The following is a 19115-nucleotide window of genomic DNA, read 5'->3' on the forward strand; positions in this document are numbered from 1 at the left end:
GTGGTGGTTGTTGTATCGTTCTGTTTTAAAAGAGGAAAAAACATTCCTGATGTTTGCTGAGAAATGACGGATTTTTTTTTTAAAACACCACGTGGGCCATTTGTAAGGCCCAATAGACCTATCCAAGTTACTCGCTGTAGACAGCGCTGGAAATAATCAGATTAAGGCCAATTATGCGTGAGATTATAAAGGCGAGTGCTGAGCGGCGGCGCGCGCTGCAGACAGACAGCAAGACATCTGGCCACTTCCCGAGTCACTTCTTTGGTCCTGCGGGCGCCAGCCACGCCGAGCCCCGCCCGCCGCCAGCCAAGCAGGGCGTGCGGACCGGAGGCGGTCACGCTCCGGCCTCCTCTACCACCGCCCACCGAGGTATGCTCGGCTCCGGACCCACTCGCCAGTCCCCGAGCGCCGGGCCTTGGGGCTCGGCTGCCTTCCTGGCCTGAGCTGCAGCGCGCAGATGGCCTTGCGCGCTAGCCGGACCTGGCTGCGGTGGCCCGGGTGCAGGGCTTCTGGACGGGACCCCGGAGAGCCAGAAACTACGCCGCGAGGGTTTGGTGCTGGGTCTAGGGTGAGGGCACGGCACTTCAGGAGGTGGACACACCCGAAGGACTGCCCCGTGGGGTTGCCGCTTGCGACGTGGCTGACGCCTTCCCTCCTGTCTCCCGCAGTGAGGTGAAGGCATTGGGAAGGGTTTTCCAGGAGGGGAGCGCCCCGGGTGCGCCCTAGGGCAGGGCGGGAGCGCTGGCAGAGGGAGACTTGAGGCTCTATCGCTGTTTGCTTTGCAGCCAGGCAGGAGCAAGGCGCGCCGGTCCGTTCCGCTGCCACCCTCCCAGGTCTTGGCCGTCCAGCCGATCTGACAGCCGGCGATGTTTTATTTCCACTGCCCGCCACAGCTAGAGGGTAAGTAAGCGCCGCGCCCCAGGCTCTCCATGAAGCCAGAGCCGGCCAGAAAGGGCCGGAGCGGCAGCAGGGTTGGCGGGTGGCGGGGTCTCCGCCCTGCGGGGAGCGCAGCCCCCTGCCGGTGATTAGGGGTGCCCCTGTCCCCCTCCCTACACCCCACTGCAGCCTCGCTCCAGCTCCCCGCCCCGTCGCCACCTGCCTCCCACCTCCCTCCCCGCCTGGGCCAGGACGCCCCGGGCTATGCGTGCTGTGGGGACCGGCCGAATCCTCCCAGCACAGATGCTGGTGTCACGCCTCTAATTGGGGCTCCCCAACCCAGGGGGCCGCATCAATCTTTCACGGTGCTTTTGCAAACATCCCAGAAAACGAAGGCGAGTGAGCCCGCCGCGTCCTGGCCCCGATCACGAGCTGCGCGAGGCTAGAAGGGCCCATCGCTGGGCTGCTCTCACTGGGGCCGCTGGCGAGAGCGCTGTAGGGGCCTCGTCCGCCCTGGATTCTGGGCAGCTCAATTGGCTTGCTGGCCGCCTGGCTGTCCCTGGAACCAGGTGGCCCTGCCCACCACCTGCCGGGACTGACCTAGCGTGGCTCCTTCTCTGTGACTCACTAACCCTAAATGTCGAGCATTCCCCACTCCCCAGGGCCAGAATTTCCATCTTTGAGGGTCTCCAGGCCTGAGAAGAAATTTCCCTTCAGGATCCCCAGTCTGGCTTCCGCAGTCAGTTGTTAGGGGGGTGTGGGTTGGTGAGAAGGGGACAGTTGGGACCTCCTGCATGCCCCCTGCTCAGGACCCGGGGGATCCAAGATGGGGTCTTCACATCAGGGGGCCAATTAGTAGCCATCAGGTGAGCCACACTGTGGGTTTTAATGGGGCCTTCTGCAGAGCAGCAGTCTCAGCCCTGGGGTATTGGGACTTTTGTAACCGTGGGAGTGGCATTTGGCAACCTACTCCTTTGATTTATTATTGTGGTGGGAGAATTTGGGGAGCCAAGTAGTTGTGGGAGACAAGGGGCAAGGTAAATGTTGTGAGGCCCTGGGAGACCTGAGACTTCAGGTGATACTTGTCAGTCTTGCCACAGGCTGCCCTGAACAGTGGCTGAGCCTCAGAAAGTTTGTTTTTGTTATTCTCATAAAAGCTCTTAAGAGTCCAGTAGGATTTTCTAAAGGAAGCTAATGAGGACCAGTGTTTAAGCCCTGCTAGCTCTGTCAGCATTGCTAGGAAGGGAAGGCCACACATTTGCCTGCATTTCACCTCCTTTTATCCCCAAGGTCCCATGCAGGGTGAGTTTTATGGAAGGGTGGGAGATGTGCACCCCCTGACAGTGTACCCTAGGGGTTGAGGGAGTCTCTCTTATGCTGAGGGTGCCTTCTCTGTGCATCTGAACCAGGGGTCCAGACTAATTGCCAGCTAGTGTCCCACCCTTCTGGTCAAAGTTGGGGAAGGCAGAGGTTTGGGCATTTGGCAGGTAGGGGACATTATGAATGTCTGTGTGCAGGGTGGGCTGCAGGAGTGACTTAGGGAGAGTCCTGGCCTGGCCTGCCATGACCCCAGCTCTCAGCCCAGCTTAGCGGGCTTACTGTGCTCCCCACACCCTGGGCACATCCCACCTCAGTGCTGACTCTGTGATACAACCAGAAGAAGAGCAGATGGGTCTTTCAGAGTCTTTCTTCCCTTTGTAGATGTGTTTCTATGCCAGTTTTGCAGAAAGGAGTAATTTAGTTTAGTTGAGTGTTGCCGGGTGAAAGGGATCTCCTGAGAATGGAAAAGTTGAGAACAGACCTTTGGAACATGACGTAATTATAGTCTATCATCTTTTTTATTTTAATTTTTTTTTGCTAATCTAGAGAGACATAAAGAAGAAAAGACAGAAAGGCTCATAATCTTACTTGTCAGATAATTTTGCTGATGTTACATTAAAAAGTACCACTGGCACCTGCCTGAGAAGTTTGAATACAACAGAAACTTACACATTGAAAAGTAAAATCCTCCTTTTCCACTTCTTTTCCTAAAAGTATCTGTTATTTTTTTTGTGATTCCGTCAAGAAAACATGATTTAATTCTCATTTATGTATTTTTAAAATACATGTTTTGCCTTATTTGCACTGAAATTATGTTGCTACATCATTCTGTACTTTGCTTTTTTCAGTTTGTAATGTATCTTGGAGATTTGTTCATGTCAATATGTATCGATCTACTGATTTCTTTTAAACTGCTGTGTAGTATTCCATTCTATGTTGTGGAGAAAGTGTCTGCTGATGGGCATTTTGGTTGTTTTCCTTTTTTTTTCAACTATGGTGTTTCCAGAAACACATTTTTTTCTATTTTGGCACACGTTACAAATATATTCAGAGATTAAATACCTGTATGTGTACTTAAATGTTTGATGGATGTTGTCAAATTACCTTCTAATAAGGCTGCACCTGATTTGTACTCCTACAAATGGTGAATGCACCTGCACATCTTATGACACTCATATCTGTAATGGGTGTCTTTATTCACTTCATTATTTCACCAAAATGTTGAAAATAATATTTCATTGTTCTGTTGTGTTTGGTTGAATTATCTTTAAGGCTTAACATTTTCATAATATCGACTATCCTACTTATTTTTAAGTAAAATAGCTATTCTCATTTTTTCTTCTTTTCTATTAGCTTGTCAATCTTTTATTAATTTGGTGAACTGTCATCCTTTTTTAGGATTCAGTTTGACATGCAGTGTTTCACTTAAAGATTCTGCATGTACACGTTGTGAGCCACTTTGGGACCATGAGGTATAAATTAGAAGACTGAGGGAAATTGTGATTGGAGATCCTCAGAGATTGTATTCCATCCTCACCAGTCAAGTGCACTGTTTCAAAAAAAGACAATTTGTTTTCATGCAAAGTAATGAAAATAAGACTGCATTGAGGCCATTCCTTTTAAGTTTCCATTGAACTGGAGAGAAATAACTGTAACTAGGGTTTTGAGGAACAATGCAATTTGGATAGGAAGATAGAAGGAGAACACTTTAGCAGAGAGTCAGGGTGTTTGGCAAAGGATGTGGCCCTGGAGGGTGAAAGAATAACTAGAAGGAACTTCCTCTAGTAGACAGAATTTTAAGAAGCCCAAAGGACTTTCAATCTTTGAGACTGAGGCCCTTCTGAGGGTCCTTGTCTGGGACAGTGTAGCTCCTGAACCCCTAATGCCGTGATTCTGAGAACAGAGCCCATAGCAGGTAAAGTATTCACTGGTTAATGGCAAGTTGCTCATTTGTTTTCCTAAGAAGCCATTGTGGACTATCAAGTAAATAGAGCACATTTGGAAAATGATCTGAATGCACGTTTGGGGCCAAACTCTGTTCTGGGTTTATAGCGAGTTTTGAAGCCTGCTGGGGAGGACAACGTCTTTCTTTTGTGGGGAAGTAGAAGCAATAGGTGCTTTATAAGGCCTGGCCAGAGGGCGGGGTGCCCTTTGAGAGTGGCCTTGTTCAAGTCTGCTTGGCATTCAGGACAGTCACTATTGGTGCAGATCTCCTGTTAATTGACATCTATATAACAGATCCACTATGGTGCTGATGAGCTGTGACCAACAGTAATTAATATTCATTTATAAACTTCTTACCTCCTTGCGTTCTGCACTTCTAGGAGAAAAGTGCTGTGAAAAGCTCTTGGTGTTTTCTTTCCTCCCCCAGCCTCTTCCCACTCCCAGATTTTAATTCTTATTTATAGAAATAAGGGAAAGTAAACTACCAGATGAGCCAAAGGGAGACACACAGGCTTCTATTAAAGGATCTGGAGTAGGGGTGAGATAAAGGCACATTGAACAGGGGTGGAGCCGGGAGCTAGAGAGCAGGTGAAGGCTCTGCCTCAAGTCAGTGACCCTTCCTGGTTCAGAGTCCAGAATTTCACAAGAATTGAACTTGGCCATCTTGGGGATTAAGGTCACCACCTGCCCTGTGTAATAGGGATAACTGGGTTTAAAGTCAGAGGTTTTGGGGACAGAGTGGAAAAGAGGGGGATTTAATAGGAGGAACAGAAAAATATCCTTTGGGACAAACAGGGCTGCTTGTCTGGTGGGTCAGGTGTGTGCCCTCTGAACTGTGTCCGGGGGCGGTCTGAGGACTGGGGCCCCTTCCAGCCCAGGCTGATCACTTTGCTCTTGGTAGGCACTGCACCCTTTGGCAACCACTCTTCGGGGGATTTTGACGATGGGTTTCTACGCAGAAAACAGCGCCGGAACCGGACGACGTTCACTCTTCAGCAGGTACCAATGCTGATTCTCCTTTCAAACATCAGCTACTTCCTACCTCCCCCAAATCAGAGTTGAGCAACTCTTCTTTGTCTTTTAAAATAAGACCAATTGATTATGTTAACTGAATCTTTCTGTTTTCTTGAACAACTTACGTGCCAAGGAATCTGTTTAAGGGAGAGTGCAGATGACTAACCTTGTAATCCCAGATGAGAGAAGAAGCAACAATGTTCTCTCCCACTTGCCTTAGGTTGATAGTTTGGGGAACACTTCCATGTCAGCAATATCATTTGAACCTCACAGTGACCCTCTGAGGAAGGCAGGTCAGACATTCTCATTCTCAGTACAGAGATGAAAACCCAGATCCCTGGAAGTTGGCTGACTTGGACAAGGTATAGTTGCCCATAAGTGGAAGGGCTACAACTGGGACCTTGATACTGTGTTTCCCAGAGCTGGGCTCTTTCTCCTCAATCAGCCTGTGTCCCACTCTTGGAGTGAACTGGAGTGGTTGCGAAGGTGACCAAATATCCCTATGGCATTTTGTGGGATGACACCATGAGGGCTTCTGCAAGTTGTTTCTGTTCCCTGGCTTCCTATGGTGAAAGCGATACCAATTACTGTAACTGTTCATAAGGTGACCATTAGGTTTTTTTGATTCCTATGACAATACTTAAATGTAAAAGCATATAAATATTCACACCTCTCTTATTTCTACTTCTTGCCAGAGCACTGAGGTTGCCAGTAAGCTGTAGCTCCTAAGTCATCCGCGGTTGAAATTCTCATTCTGTGGGATCCTTCCAAAGAGCTCCTTTCTCCCTGTCCTTCCTTGATTTGATGTGTGAAACTGCTTCCTCACCACTCATAGGAGATTTGAAATATGCATCTGCTTCCCCTCACCTAGCCACAGCCTCTCACCAGTACATAATTTTTCCTTTTACCAGCTGGAAGCTCTCGAGGCCGTTTTTGCCCAAACACACTATCCAGATGTCTTCACCAGAGAAGAGCTCGCCATGAAAATAAACCTCACAGAAGCCAGAGTGCAGGTAAACCTTCTTTTTAATTATTTAACTCTCTAATATTAAAACTGGCAAACTTTTTTTTTGACATCATGACTGCAGAGTGCACATTTGGCCAAAGAAAGCAAATGAAGACTATCTGTCATTTTCATGATGCACTTTAATAACATCAACATAATGTGGAATATTAGATTAGGTTGATTAATCGGTCATTCATAATTAACTAGTGATAATGTTCTACACTAATTTGTCCGCGTCTCTAAGGTACTAAATTACATCAATGCACATCCATTTCCTTGCTTTGGAAAAAAAATAAAAAAAGAAAGAAAGAAAAGAGCTGAGATGCTATTCTCAAAGCAGCTCTGACCGCTCTGGGGTAAGGCCGGTCAATTGCACAGATGGGCCGCGTTTTCAGATGGGAAGCAGGGTAGGATCTGCTTTCCAGAAATTGCATCATGTCCAACTTTTCCCCTGCTCTCTGAATCTTTCAACAAAGTGGATCGGAGGAAGATGTGCAATTTAAAAATCTTGAAACAGCAAAAGTGATAGGGCTGCTTCAGAGATGAGCATGGCCCACGGTGGGCGTCTCTAAACAGGATTTCTGTTTAGCAGCTACACAGTGATTACGTTTAGGTGCACAAACCCGCCCGCCAAACCCAGCAGATGTGCTTGAGTGCGAGAGGAAGGGATTCACAGTGCTGCCTCTCTGGGCGAGCTGTTCTTGAGCACAATTATATATTCATTTTATTTATGGGGTTTCCTCCATGCTGTTTCTGTTCTTTTTTATGTAGGGGCTTGGGGTTAAGACTATGCAAAGATCTAATTGTAGGAAATATAATAGTTTGCTTTCGGTTCCCCTGGGTCATGTTAGTATCTCTTAAAAACCAATGGCTGAAGAGAGATAATGGAATTCTGAGCAGTAAATTGGGGGTTGTAAACAAATTATTTCCCCTATAATCAGATTATGTGATCCTGATTATTAAATCTGAACATGAATCATTGGTCATATGCAGGCAAATTAAACTGATTATTATTTGGAAATGAAAATCTCCTTTGGCCAGGATACCGTCTATCCTTTCTTTTTTTAATGCCAGCTTGCCAATAGCTGCCTAAAGACTGAACTGCAAATTGAGATAAATGACACAATTATTGAGCATTCAGAAGTGGAAGATCATAACTTCTCCCTGAAAGGTGCAAGGGTAAGATAGGGGTGGTGACAATTAAAGCCGGGAATTGTTGTTCAGGCTGTTGTTGGCTATTATGCAGAGAGACAATGGCTGTGAAGCGTTTGTTTAGTGAACCTCCGTGTGGGGACATGGGCTTCGGTGGCGGGAAGGGAGATGTGTTTACATTTATACCCCTTGCTCATTCAAATATGATTAATGTTCTATAAAGCAGGGTCTTAATCGAAGCTGATGTTGTCAAACAATAACTAAATAGGGAAATAAACGACTCCATCATGCTCTTTCCTCAGAAGCAGGAGAACTGTCAGTGCAAAGTCATTAAAATATGATAATGAAAAATAGCTCAATTAAATGTTGTTATAGCTGTGACCTTCATTCAATTAAGACGCAAGAAAGTGTCTGCATTTTGCTTTGCATTTAACTGCCCTAAATTTAGAATATAGATAAAATCATTATTCAATGGTTGCTGATATGTGCAATTAAAAGCCAAGTAGATTAGAAAAGGAAGAAAGAAACCCAGTTAAAAGAGAATGAAAATTAAGAGATAGGGTGGGCCAGCCCAGCAGAGGGCTCAGCCTCAAGGACCCTAGGCTCTCTCTGGGGCCAGCCTGCCAGCAGCCAGGGGAGGAGGAGAGGATGCGCTGGGGAATTGAAGGGAGGTCTCGTCAAGCATTTTTTTTTTTTTTTTTTTTTGTAGTCAGGAATTATCTCCCAGGAGGGGAGGGAAGAGGTTTTGCTGGAAGGAGTAAACAGAAGCAGGATTTCACTGACCTCTGGAAACTCCTTGAACCTGGGCTGCCCGGCTTCCATGAGGCTGTCCTGCAGAATATAGTTTTGGTTTCTAAGGCTTAAAGAACCCTGCACCTGACTCTAAGAACGTGCTTAGGTCAAGATGAATCACCAGCCTTTTTGTAACCTGAGGGTGATGGAGATGACATGAGTGCATGTTTACTGAGTGGTGGATGGCTATGCATCAGGCCCTGTGCTCAGTGTTTTGCAGGCATGCCAATCTTCCTAACAAGGCTTACGGGGTGGCCACAGTTATTACCCCCAAACAGTTTGAATCACAGTTCCCAGCCAAGCCAGTGGGCTTCAAACTATGGATCTGCCATTTACCACCTGGATGGCCTTAGGCAAGTTAATTAACCTCTCTGCACTTAATTTTCTCATCTGTAAAATAGGGATAGCAGGACTACTTACCTCATAGGGATGCAGTGGATTCTAAACCAGATTTACTGAGGTCCCAAATTCTATGCCATGGCTGGATCCAGAGTCAGTGTTTCTTTCCGTCCTTCCCTTTTTTCCTTCCCTCCCTTCCTTCCCTTCCTTCCCTTTTTTCCCTTCCTTCCTTCCTTCCTTCCTTCCTTCCTTCTTCCTTCCTTCCTTCCTTCCTCCTTCCTTCCTTCCTTCTTTCCTTCTTTCCTCCTTCTTTCCTTCTTTCCTTCTTTTCTTTCTTTCTTCTTTCTTTCTTTCTTCTTTCTTTCTTTCTTTCTTTCTTTCTTTCTTTCTTTCTTTCTTTCTTCTTCTTTCTTTTCTCCTTCCTTCCTTCCTTCCTTCCTTCCTTCCTTCCTTCCTTCCTTCCTTCCTTCCTTCCTTCCTTCCTTCCTTCCTTCCTTCCTTCCTTCCTTCCTTCCTTCCTTCCTTCCTTCCTTCCTTCCTTTCTTTCTTTCTTTCTTTCTTTCTTTCTTTCTTTCTTTCTTTCTTTCTTTCTTTCTTTCTTTCTTTCTTTCTTTCTTTCTTTCTTTCTTTCTTTCTTTCTTTCTTTCTTTCTTTCTTTCTTTCTTTCTTTCCTTCTTTCCTGGAGTCTCACTGTGTCACCCAGCCTGAAGTGCTGTGGCATGATCTCAGTTCACTGCAATCTCTGCCTCCCAGGTTCAAGTGATTATCTTGCCTCCACCTCCTGAGTAGCTGGGATTACAGGCATGTACCACCACACCCAGCTAACTTTTTGTATTTTTACAAAAAGAGACGGGGTTTCGCCATGTTGGCCAGGCTGGTCTCAAACTCCCAACCTCAAGTGATCCACCCACCTCGGCCTCCCAAACTGCTGGGACTGCAGGCCTGAGCCACCACACCTGACCCAGAGTCAATGTTTCTAATGGGTACACTGGGCTGCTGATCACGAATATGTCATGATGTGTATCCAGATGATATCATAGATGTGAGGCCAGACCAGACACACCCAGGTACCCAGACCACAGCTGTCGGAAGAGCTAGTGAGTCTTTGTGATGAGGAAGCCCCGGGTTAGGTTTCATTAGCTGCTTTGCTGGTGATCCTCCACCTCCAGTAGGAAATACATTTCACATCAAATAAATGAACTTGCGTGTGACTCAACGTTAAGGATTTCCACAAGACAGTGCTTTTACCCTTATTATGGGCATTCGGATACTTTCTATTATTTAACGTTCATTAAAAAATGTCTGTCCTAACCTCTTCAGTGGATCTTCTGACCCCTCTGTGGGCCTGACACTGCAGTTCAGAGGGCGTGGTGTGGAGAGGAGGCTGCAGGGTGAGCTGTGAGTGCCAGCACTGTGTCCAGGGTTCTGGCTCCCTCCTCCTGTCTGATTTTCACTGGGTGCATGTTTCCATCGGGGATTCAGGTTTGGTTCCAGAACAGAAGAGCCAAATGGAGGAAGACAGAGAGAGGGGCCTCGGACCAGGAGCCAGGAGCCAAGGAGCCCACGGCAGAGGTGACGCCTCCTCCAGTGAGAAACATCAACTCCCCGCCCCCTGGGGACCAAGCCCGGAGCAAGAAGGAGGTGCTGGAGGCCCAGCAGAGGTGAGACTGTGGGTCTCTAGGCCCGGTGGGCCATGGGCAGCACTGCAGACATAGGGTGAGACCTCAATGTGATCTCCTTCCTTTGCCAGCCTAGGGCGAACGGTAGGTCCTGCAGGGCCTTTCTTCCCCTCCTGCTTGCCGGGGACTCTCCTGAACACAGCCACCTACGCCCAGGCCTTGTCCCATGTGGCCTCCCTCAAAGGTGAGTTTGGGTTCGGCTGGGCTGGTGGGCATGACCTTGTGGGGGTGGTGGAGGTTGTGTGACCAGCCTGGGTCTCAGCTTGGCCATCCTTGCACCTGGGCCTGTGCAGCTTCCTCGCCTCCTGTCAGTCACAGCCAGGGCCACTGGTGCTGTCCAGTGCTATCTTGATTGCTTCCTACATGCGGCCTGAGCATGGAGAGAATGTCCTAAGCATCATTCCACCCACAGAGAGCTGGTCCTAGAGGAGACTGCCCCACAGTGACTTCCATGTTCGCAGCTTTCTCCTGCTCCCTGGTAACAGTGTTAGGTGCCAACCTGCAGCTCATGGGTGGGGCCTGGGTGGGGCAATCATCCCTGCTCCCAGCTCTCTCTCCATGTGTGCAGCCGGCCCACTTGCTTTCCTCAGGTCTCCTGATGCTAGAGGTCTGAGCTATTAGGATTTGTGGTTTTCCAGGATGTACTCTCTTCTCAGTAGCTGTTGTCTCGTCTGAAGGATGGAAATTGTTAGGGACATTTTGTCAGACTCAGAGAAAGGAGTTCCTATGGGGTTGGCCCTTGGGATTTCTGAGCAGCCTCACTGGAATGGGCTCATCCAGTGTTTCTCAGATACTGGCCCCAAACCTATTCCTTCAGTGATCAGGCTATGCAGCTGTGTTGGCCAGGAGCAGAGCTGGGTCCCAACGTGGGTCTGGGGGAGTGTTAGGGGGCTCGTTTGTCACAGGGGGTCTGGGAGGTGGGGGCACAGGGGTAGGCTATAGGCTTTTTTTCTGATAATAGGAAGTAGGAGACACACCCTTAGGGTGTCCCCTGCATGTTCTGCTAAGGCCTGAGGTCTCCCTGCTCTCGAGGAGGGTCCCTCTCCAGCAGGTGGGACACACACACACACACACACACACACACACACACACACACACAGTGTGGCAATCTGTGTTGCAAAGGCGGTTTCTGGAGACAGAAGGAGAATATGATGGAGTCTCCCTAGACAGTGTCCAGGAAGAAGGAGGGAAGGTATTCTGGGTGTAGGGAACAGCATATGCAAAGAGTTCCAGGGGCAAGGAGGGTGCCCATGGGAGAGTGCCCAGAGATCGGGTGAGGGTGCCTAGCGGGGGCCAGAGCTTGATGGCCCTGGATGCCAGGATCCTGAGTCTGGACTTCCCACTGCAGGAGGTGGAGCCCTTTTAGCCTGGGACTGCTTCTGAGTGGTCCAGGCAGCTGGGTGCATCCCCTGGCTCAGTTGGCTGATGTCGACAAGACTTAGCTCAGTACCTTCTCCTGGTACTTCCTTCAGCTCCAGGGTCCAGGTGCTCGGGGGGCCACATAGAACCCACCCCCACTCCCCAACCCCATAGAGAAAACTTGGGACATGTTTACAAGACACAGTGGGCTGCTCGGGGGCTAGAGGGGTGCAGGCAACCAATTAGAAGGGGAATCCAGAAGATTACCAGTGGGATGCGGGCATCATCCAAGGGGCTGGGGCTTGGCAAAGGAGCAGTCAATCCTGTGTCCACCCAGCACTGTCTGCTTCGGCAAGGGCCAGGTCAGGAAAGTCATCTTCTCTTTTACAAATGAGGGTTGCTCACCCTACTCTGGCCTCATGAATAGGAATTGATTCCCACAGCATCTCTGATAGGCTGAGCTGAGTCCCCATTGGACGCCAGCAGTGGCTGAATGGGGCTTGAGGACTAGACTGCAGCCAGGACAGTGGGGAGGCTGAGGGCAGTGTGTGAGAGGGGGACAGAGCTGGGCTTGTGGCTCCCACACCCTGGGGGTGCTCCCAGCTCAGCACCAACCTACGACAGAGGCTGGTGCAGACAGGAGGGGGTGGTGCTGAACTGGACCAACTGGCCCGAGTGAACGTGGCCACAAACATCTGTCCACTCTCCTCCTCTCCCCTCCACCCCTTTCCTAAGCCCTTCTGGCTGGGCTGTGATCTGCCCCCACCTTCCCCGGAGCCTGCCCCATGCCTGCCTTGCTGGAGATGGACTTTCCTGTGTTGCTGCCTTTCTTGCTAGACCTTGGGGACTACAGGGCCCTGTGGAGGTGGCAGGAATCACAGTGTGCTCATCAAACTTGGACGTGTCTTTGTGCACTGTAGGGGCCCTTCAGGGGCAGACAGCACACCCCTGTGAGATCCCCTTCATGTCTAATCAGGGGCGTGGCGGGCCCTTGAGGTCGGCGATATACCGTGTTTCCAGAGCCAGGCAAGGTGGGCGCAAAGTGAGCATGTGCAGGTGTTGTCTTTTTTTCCCCAGTTACAAATGAGCTCTTGCTCCCTTTTCTTGAAACAGGAGGCCCTCTGGGTCTGTTTGTCATTTTCCCACTCTGAGAGAGGCCTGGGTAAAATGCACATGTCGCTACCACCAGAAGCAGCTATGCGAGGAGCCTTGCTGGGGGCACCCTCAGATTAGGGTTGGGCAGAGGCAGAATGGGGGGCCTTTGCCCACTCAAGGGGCAGCTGTTGCTCTGCCAGCTGATTGTGGCTGTGTGGGAATGTGGATTCTGTGTTGCCAGAATTGCTGCATTTTCCAGAGAAGCTGGAGATTTGTATTTACATTCAAAGTATTCCTGTCTTAGTTGGTTCAGGCTGCTATAACGCACTGCCCTATGCTGAGTGGCTTAGACACAGAAGTTTATGTCTCACAGTGCTGGAGGCTGGAAGTCTGCGATCAGGATGCCAGCAGGGTTGGGTTCTGGTGAGGGCCCTCTTTGGGGGCTGCAGGCTTCTGACTGCTCCTTGTGGAAAGAGAGCAAGGTCCTCTAGGACTCTTCTTAAGAGGGCATGAGTCCCATTCACGAAGGCTCCGCCCTCATAGCCGAAGTCCTCCCAAAGGCCCTGCTTCTGAACACCATCACAAGATTTCAACCTACGAATTTTGAGGGGGACACAAGCATTCAGTCCATAACAATTTCCATCTTTTAAATGTTGCCTCCAAGTCTTTGGGCCAAATTGGCAGGTCCTTGGTTCGACCTGCCATGGCCCTGCCATTTTGTGACACCCCCTGGGCTGTGAGGGGATGTCCCATTTCTGCTTTCTGAGTTCTCTCTGCATACCTGCCTCCTGTCCCCAGCAAAGCTCTGCTCCCTGGGCTCATCCTGACACCTTTCCCTTCCATGGCCCACTCCTGCCTGGTCTCTCTGAGCAGTGGCTTTTAAATCTCCGACAAGCTAAGTTGTGTTGGAAAGGGAGGCAAGTGACTGATTATGGAAACTTCTCCTGTGCTCTACCAGGCAACCTGCCACTCAATTCTCACAGTAGTGTGGTCAGCATTATAGCAAGAGGGGGTCTGTAGTTGTACAACCAGTGGGTGAAGCTGGGCTTGCTTATGTGGGTCGTGGCAGCTTTGCATTCTAAAAGCGCCTGGCTCCAACGTGGGACACTTCTGGAAGTGAGGTCTTCTGAGCTGCCAGTCCCTGGGGCTGCCTTGGAGTCAGCAGGTCAGCACTGACTCACTCTTGGAAGTGTGTGGGGATCTCTGTTCCAGGACCCTGGATGGGGGTGGGAGGTGTGTGCCTGCAGCACGGTCAGCTTCTAACACCCCCGGGGTTCAATTATCCCCGGGGTCCCTCTCCAGTAGGTGGGACACACACGTACACACACACAGTGTGTTTCAAAGGTGGTTTCTGGAGACAGAAGGAGAATATGATAGAGTCTCCCTAGATAGTGTCCAGGAAGAAAGAGGGAAGGGATTCTGGGTGTAGGAAATGGCATAGGCAAAGCATTCCAGGGGCCAGTAGAAGAACCAGATCCCTCTGGAGAATGGTTGGTGTGTTGGGTGCCCATGGGAGGGTGCCCAGAGATAGAGTGAGGGTGGAACACGTGGTATGTGGCTTGGGGCCGCACAGGTTTCTGGCTTTTGCAGCCCAGTCTTCTCCTTCTTTTAGGTTTCCCCAAGCTGCAGAAATTAAGCACACAGCCCAATGTAAGCCTGGGCAAGGAATGACCCCAATTTTTTAGGTCCTAGCTCAGTTTGAGGAGCTCTGAGCTATGACATAACCTCCCTCATCTTCCTGCATCCCCAGAGGTGGCTGGGCACAGCTATTGGCTGAACCAGTTCTCCTTTTCTCAGGCCTGAATCCTGCTCCCTAGGGGCTGCTAGTCAACTAGGGGACTAGCACAGCATGCATGCCCGTGCTAGAAGGCACCTGACTGAGCTCTTTTTATAAATGAGAAACCAAGGCTTGGGGAGGGGAAGTCGCTTGCTCACACATCACTGATTTGGGTGGGTCACCCCCTTGGGATGGAGGCTGCTGTCCTCGGGTTCCCGATGTGTCCCTCCCTCCCTGCCTGGCACTACCAGACACCACTTTTTCATTCATTCCTCTGGATGAGCACCGCTGGTTGGGGGACAATGAGAGGACTTGGACATCCCCCTTTGCTGCTCCCCAGCAAGTGAGAACAGTCATAAGTCTACTGGGGGAGGGGCTGGACTTGCCCAGTACCACAGAGACCAGAACCAATGTGGGCTGAGCCCTGGGGCCCCTTCTAGCCCAGACATCCCAACCACTTCTCCAAGCAGCTTGCAATTCACCCAGAAGAAATGAATCAAAGTTATTTTCAGCTACCAGACCCAAATCAGTGCTAGTCTCTTTCCCCAGGCTTTGTGGTCTTACTGGTATCACACAGCCCTGGACCAAAGACAACAAATGTCTCTGGGTAGGCCACGGAGGTTTGGGCCCAGCCCTGGATACCCTCTGAGTGCTGCTCTCCTGTGACTGAGGATCCACGCAAAGGCTGTTCCGTGCTGCACCAGCCCCCAGCTAGAACGTGAGGTCGATGCAGGGCTCCGAATGCCCCAGGGCAAGACCTGTTTTCCCAGTGAGCAATTGGGGTACCGCTGAGAGCATTATGTGTGGTTACACATCAGAGGACTCTGAACTGACGGTCCTGGTCTTTTGGTTCTGGGCATGGTTGCCATGGATGTGAAGTCCTTGTCTTGCACATATTGAGAGACCCTCCACATACTGAGAGAGCTGGCGATGCTAGCCCAGCAGGGTTGGTGCTGGGGCCTGTGGGGCAGCAAGTGCACGAGAAAGATGTGGCTGCCAAGGTCAGCAGGGCTGCTTGGGCCAGAGGGAGCCGGGCAAGGGTTGGAGGTGGGATGTGGGAGATGGCAGCCCTTTTTGGGAAGGAATTCCTGGCTGCTCCAGTGAGGCTGGCCAGGTGGAGTGTCCACGGGTGCAGGTGTGGCAGACCAGCCTGCAGTGTTACCAGGAGGGTGCCTGGATGGCCATCGGGCTGACCCCATCAGGCAGTGAGGCAACTGGTTGCCTCGAGTCAGGAAGCTGCCCACCAGAGACAGAGCTAGGCAATCAGAAACCAGACTCTTGCGGGTATTTCCTCCTTTAATTCTGAAGCAGCTGACTAGCACAGTGGCTTCCAGCAAGGGCCTGCTGGTGTGAACCGTAGTTCTCCCATTCTGTAGCCATGCACATCTTGAGTAAATCACCGAAACACTCTGTGCTTCTGCCCGCTCATCTGCAGAATGGGGATCTAGATCACGATAGCACTGAATTCGTAAGACTGAATGAGGAGAACACGAGCTAGAGCATTTGAGGCCTTCAGGACAGTGTGTAGCATGTGGGAGGCAACACTATCACTAACCATCATTGAACACCAGCTACTATTGCTGACCAGTCCTCCATTCTCATGTCCAGCTGCAGTCCCTAGACCCCATTCACTTTTAAAGGACTCAGTAAAGTATCTTCTTCTCTAAAACTTCTCCCATTTCTGAAACTTTATTGCTACTGAAATTTACCCTTTCCTTGTAACCCTTGTTGCTCCAATTTTTGACCCTGTTGAGATGTCCTTTGTAGGATTTCGTGGTTGGGCCTCCCTAGGGCTTCATGCAGTGATGTGCTTTGTCCTCTGGGATGGCCAGGCAGGCTTGCTGGGCTCACTGTGGGCATGTTTTATTTTATGGAAACTCTCAAATAAGAAGAGAGCTGGACCCTACTCCTGTGCAGAGAGGATTAACATGACAATAATGGGTGTCTAGAAAAAAATCTGTCCCAATACAAATAATTTTCTTAGGCTGTCTTAATGGCCAGGATTGCATTCACAATTCATTAATGCAGAGGAGGTTATTAATGGCCAGGGAGGCGCTTGGGTTTGTTCCGGGGAAGTGCTGGCCACAGGCCGGGTGGGAGCAGCTGGGGCTGGAGAGTCACAGTGGAGGAGGTGCTCTCCCCACTTAGCTGGTCTGCCTCTAACCTGTGATTCACAGAGCTGGGTGTGAGGTGGGACATAATTACAGCTGCCAGGGGAAAGCTTTCATAACTCACTGCATGCTCATGCTGCAGGAGTCACAGCAACCCCCTGTACCCGGCAGGGCAGCCTGCTGAGTGGCAGCATCATAGCTGAACTTCCCAGGTGGGAGGGGTCAGCCTTCTGGGCAAGGTGGACATGATGGGGACCCTTGTCCTCAGTGTGGTTGCCTAGAGTCAGAGCCCGAGGCCAGAGAACAGCGGCAGGACAATGGAGTAAGATCTGACTCCTTCTTGCCTTCCTCCTCATCCCCTCTGGAGAGGTGAGATGGTTCCAGCCAGTTGCAGGTAAGGCCCAGGCTGGGAGGAAGTCTGGGGACAGAAAGGCTGGAGTCTGGCCCCATCTTCCCCGCAGACACCTTGGACGCTGTGAGGACTGAAGGAGCTGCTGTAGGTCATGTGCCCCGCGTTGTGCAGGCATGCAATGGCACTCACTAGACACGAGCAATTGAGCGGCAGTCCTGGTCCTGCACAGAGTACGTGAGGATGAGGGGAAGGATGTGCAGGGGAAGGGAGTGCTAGCAGAGGTCTGGCCATGGCCTTCCTAAGGGTATGGCCCCTGCATTAGTTAAGAATGTTTTGCTTTGCTTTGGTCTTTGCCCTTGGGCTTCCAGGCTGAAATGTCCAGCTTCTGAGGGCTGTATTGGCCGTAGCATTTGTCCACAAAGGCTGATGTAAGAGTCAGAAGTGACCTCTTCCTCCTCTGAGGCCCCCTGAAACCATCTTTCCCCTTTTCTTCTTTAATGATGTTTTCCTTTTTTAAGAAATTGTGATGTTTTAAAAAATTTTTTAATTTTTTAATAATGGTTGTATTGTAAAATAGGATATTCATTAGAAAAATGCAAGAAGCATGCACCTAGGACTTCATTAATGGTTTCAAGCATCCAGATTACCTTGCTTGCACTCCACACTCCCAACTCCATGTGACTTGTTTTACTCACGTCACTTTTCCTCTTAGCAAAAGACACCACTCTGCTGACTTTAATGATGATATAACTTTACCACTGAAGTAGGCACTGAAACACTGTACCGGTTAGTATCCCTTATCCACAGTGCTTGGACCAGAAGTGTTTGTGATTTTTTTTTTTTTTTTTGGATTTCAGAATATTTGCATTTTACTTAGTGGTTGAGCATCCCAAGTCTAAAAATCCTAAATCTGAAACACTCCAATGAGCATTTTATTTGGGTGTCGTGTTGGCATGCAAAAGCTTTAGATTTACAGCATTTCAAATTTTGGACTCGGGGAGCTCAATCTATAGTCTTGACTTTTTTGAACTTCACATATACATACATGTACTTATATATATTAAATATATAGCACACAAAAATATATACACACATATACATGGAGTCCTACAGTATGTATTTTTTTGTGTCTGAGTTCTTTGGCTGAGCATTATGTTTACCAGATTTGTTGCAATTAGGTTTAGTCATAGATTCTTTATGATGTTGTATGTACACAAGCATGTCTATAAAGATTGTTTGTCTATTCTTTTCCAAGCTTATACTTTTCAATTTCTTTTTCTTGTGGGACTGTGCTGGCTAGAACCTCTAGTACAGTATTGAACAGAAGTGGTGAAAACAGGCATCTGGCCTTATTCTTTTTTTTTTTAAGCTTTATTGAGATGTAATTCACATTCTATATGATTCATCCATTAAAGTGTACAATTCAATAACTTTTAGAATATTCACCATTTGAGTGTTCACCATCGCTACAATCAATTTTAGAACATTTTCACCACTCTGTATCCATTATCAGTCACTGGCACTTTCTCCATTTTGCACAGCCCAGGGCAACCCTGACCCTGCCCTCTGTCTCTGTAGATTGTGGACATCTCATGTGAATGGAATCATGTCATACGTGGTGTGTGTGACCTGCTGTTGCTTTATTGATTTCATGAGGAAGCTCTTAGGGTTTGACAGTTGTGTTTGCTGCCTGCTTTTTTTTTTAAATATACTCTTTATCAATTAAATATATTTTCTTCTTGTCCTAGTTTTCTAAGAATTTTTTCTTGATTATCATTTTTAAAAATTGCTAATATTAATGAATATTGAATTTCATCACTTCTTCTGTAGCTGTTGAGCTGATTGTATGATTTTTTTCTTTCTCAATATATTAGTAGGATGAATTATATATTTGTTTTTTTTTTTTTTTTGAGACGGAGTCTCGCTCTGTTGCCCAGGCTGGAGTGCAGTGGCCGGATCTCGGCTCACTGCAAGCTCCGCCTCCCAGGTTTATGCCAGTTCTCCTGCCTCAGCCTCCTGAGTAGCTGGGACTACAGGCGCCCGCCACCTCGCCCGGCTAGTTTTTTTGCATTTTTTTTTTTTAGTAGAGACGGGGCTTCAACGTGTTAGCCAGGATGGTCTCGATCTCCTGACCTCGTGATCCGCCCGTCTCGGCCTCCCAAAGTGCTGGGATTACAGGCTTGAGCCACCGCGCCCGGTGGATGAATTATATTGATTCTTTTTTGTAAATGTTAAAACAACTGCACATTCCTGGAATAGACCCAAATTAGATGTGACATGCTATTCTTTTTACATATTA

The 19115-nt window shown here is 49.0% G+C and overlaps 1 protein-coding gene across 1 annotated transcript in view; it reads left to right on the plus strand.

The window, feature by feature from the left end:
* Positions 1-214: 214 nt before the first annotated feature.
* DRGX (dorsal root ganglia homeobox) overlaps positions 215-19115 on the plus strand; it is a 32886-nt gene continuing 13985 nt past the window's right edge. Inside the window, exons 1-6 of the mRNA XM_010382849.2 lie at positions 215-369; positions 786-900; positions 5042-5139; positions 6066-6167; positions 9926-10104; positions 10194-10306. Coding sequence (XP_010381151.1) covers positions 867-900; positions 5042-5139; positions 6066-6167; positions 9926-10104; positions 10194-10306 — 526 coding nt within the window. The 5' untranslated portion in view covers positions 215-369; positions 786-866. The remainder of the gene's footprint in view (positions 370-785; positions 901-5041; positions 5140-6065; positions 6168-9925; positions 10105-10193; positions 10307-19115) is intronic.

This window comes from Rhinopithecus roxellana, chromosome 11, assembly GCF_007565055.1.
Source record: "Rhinopithecus roxellana isolate Shanxi Qingling chromosome 11, ASM756505v1, whole genome shotgun sequence".
NCBI classification, from domain to species: Eukaryota; Metazoa; Chordata; class Mammalia; order Primates; family Cercopithecidae; genus Rhinopithecus; species Rhinopithecus roxellana.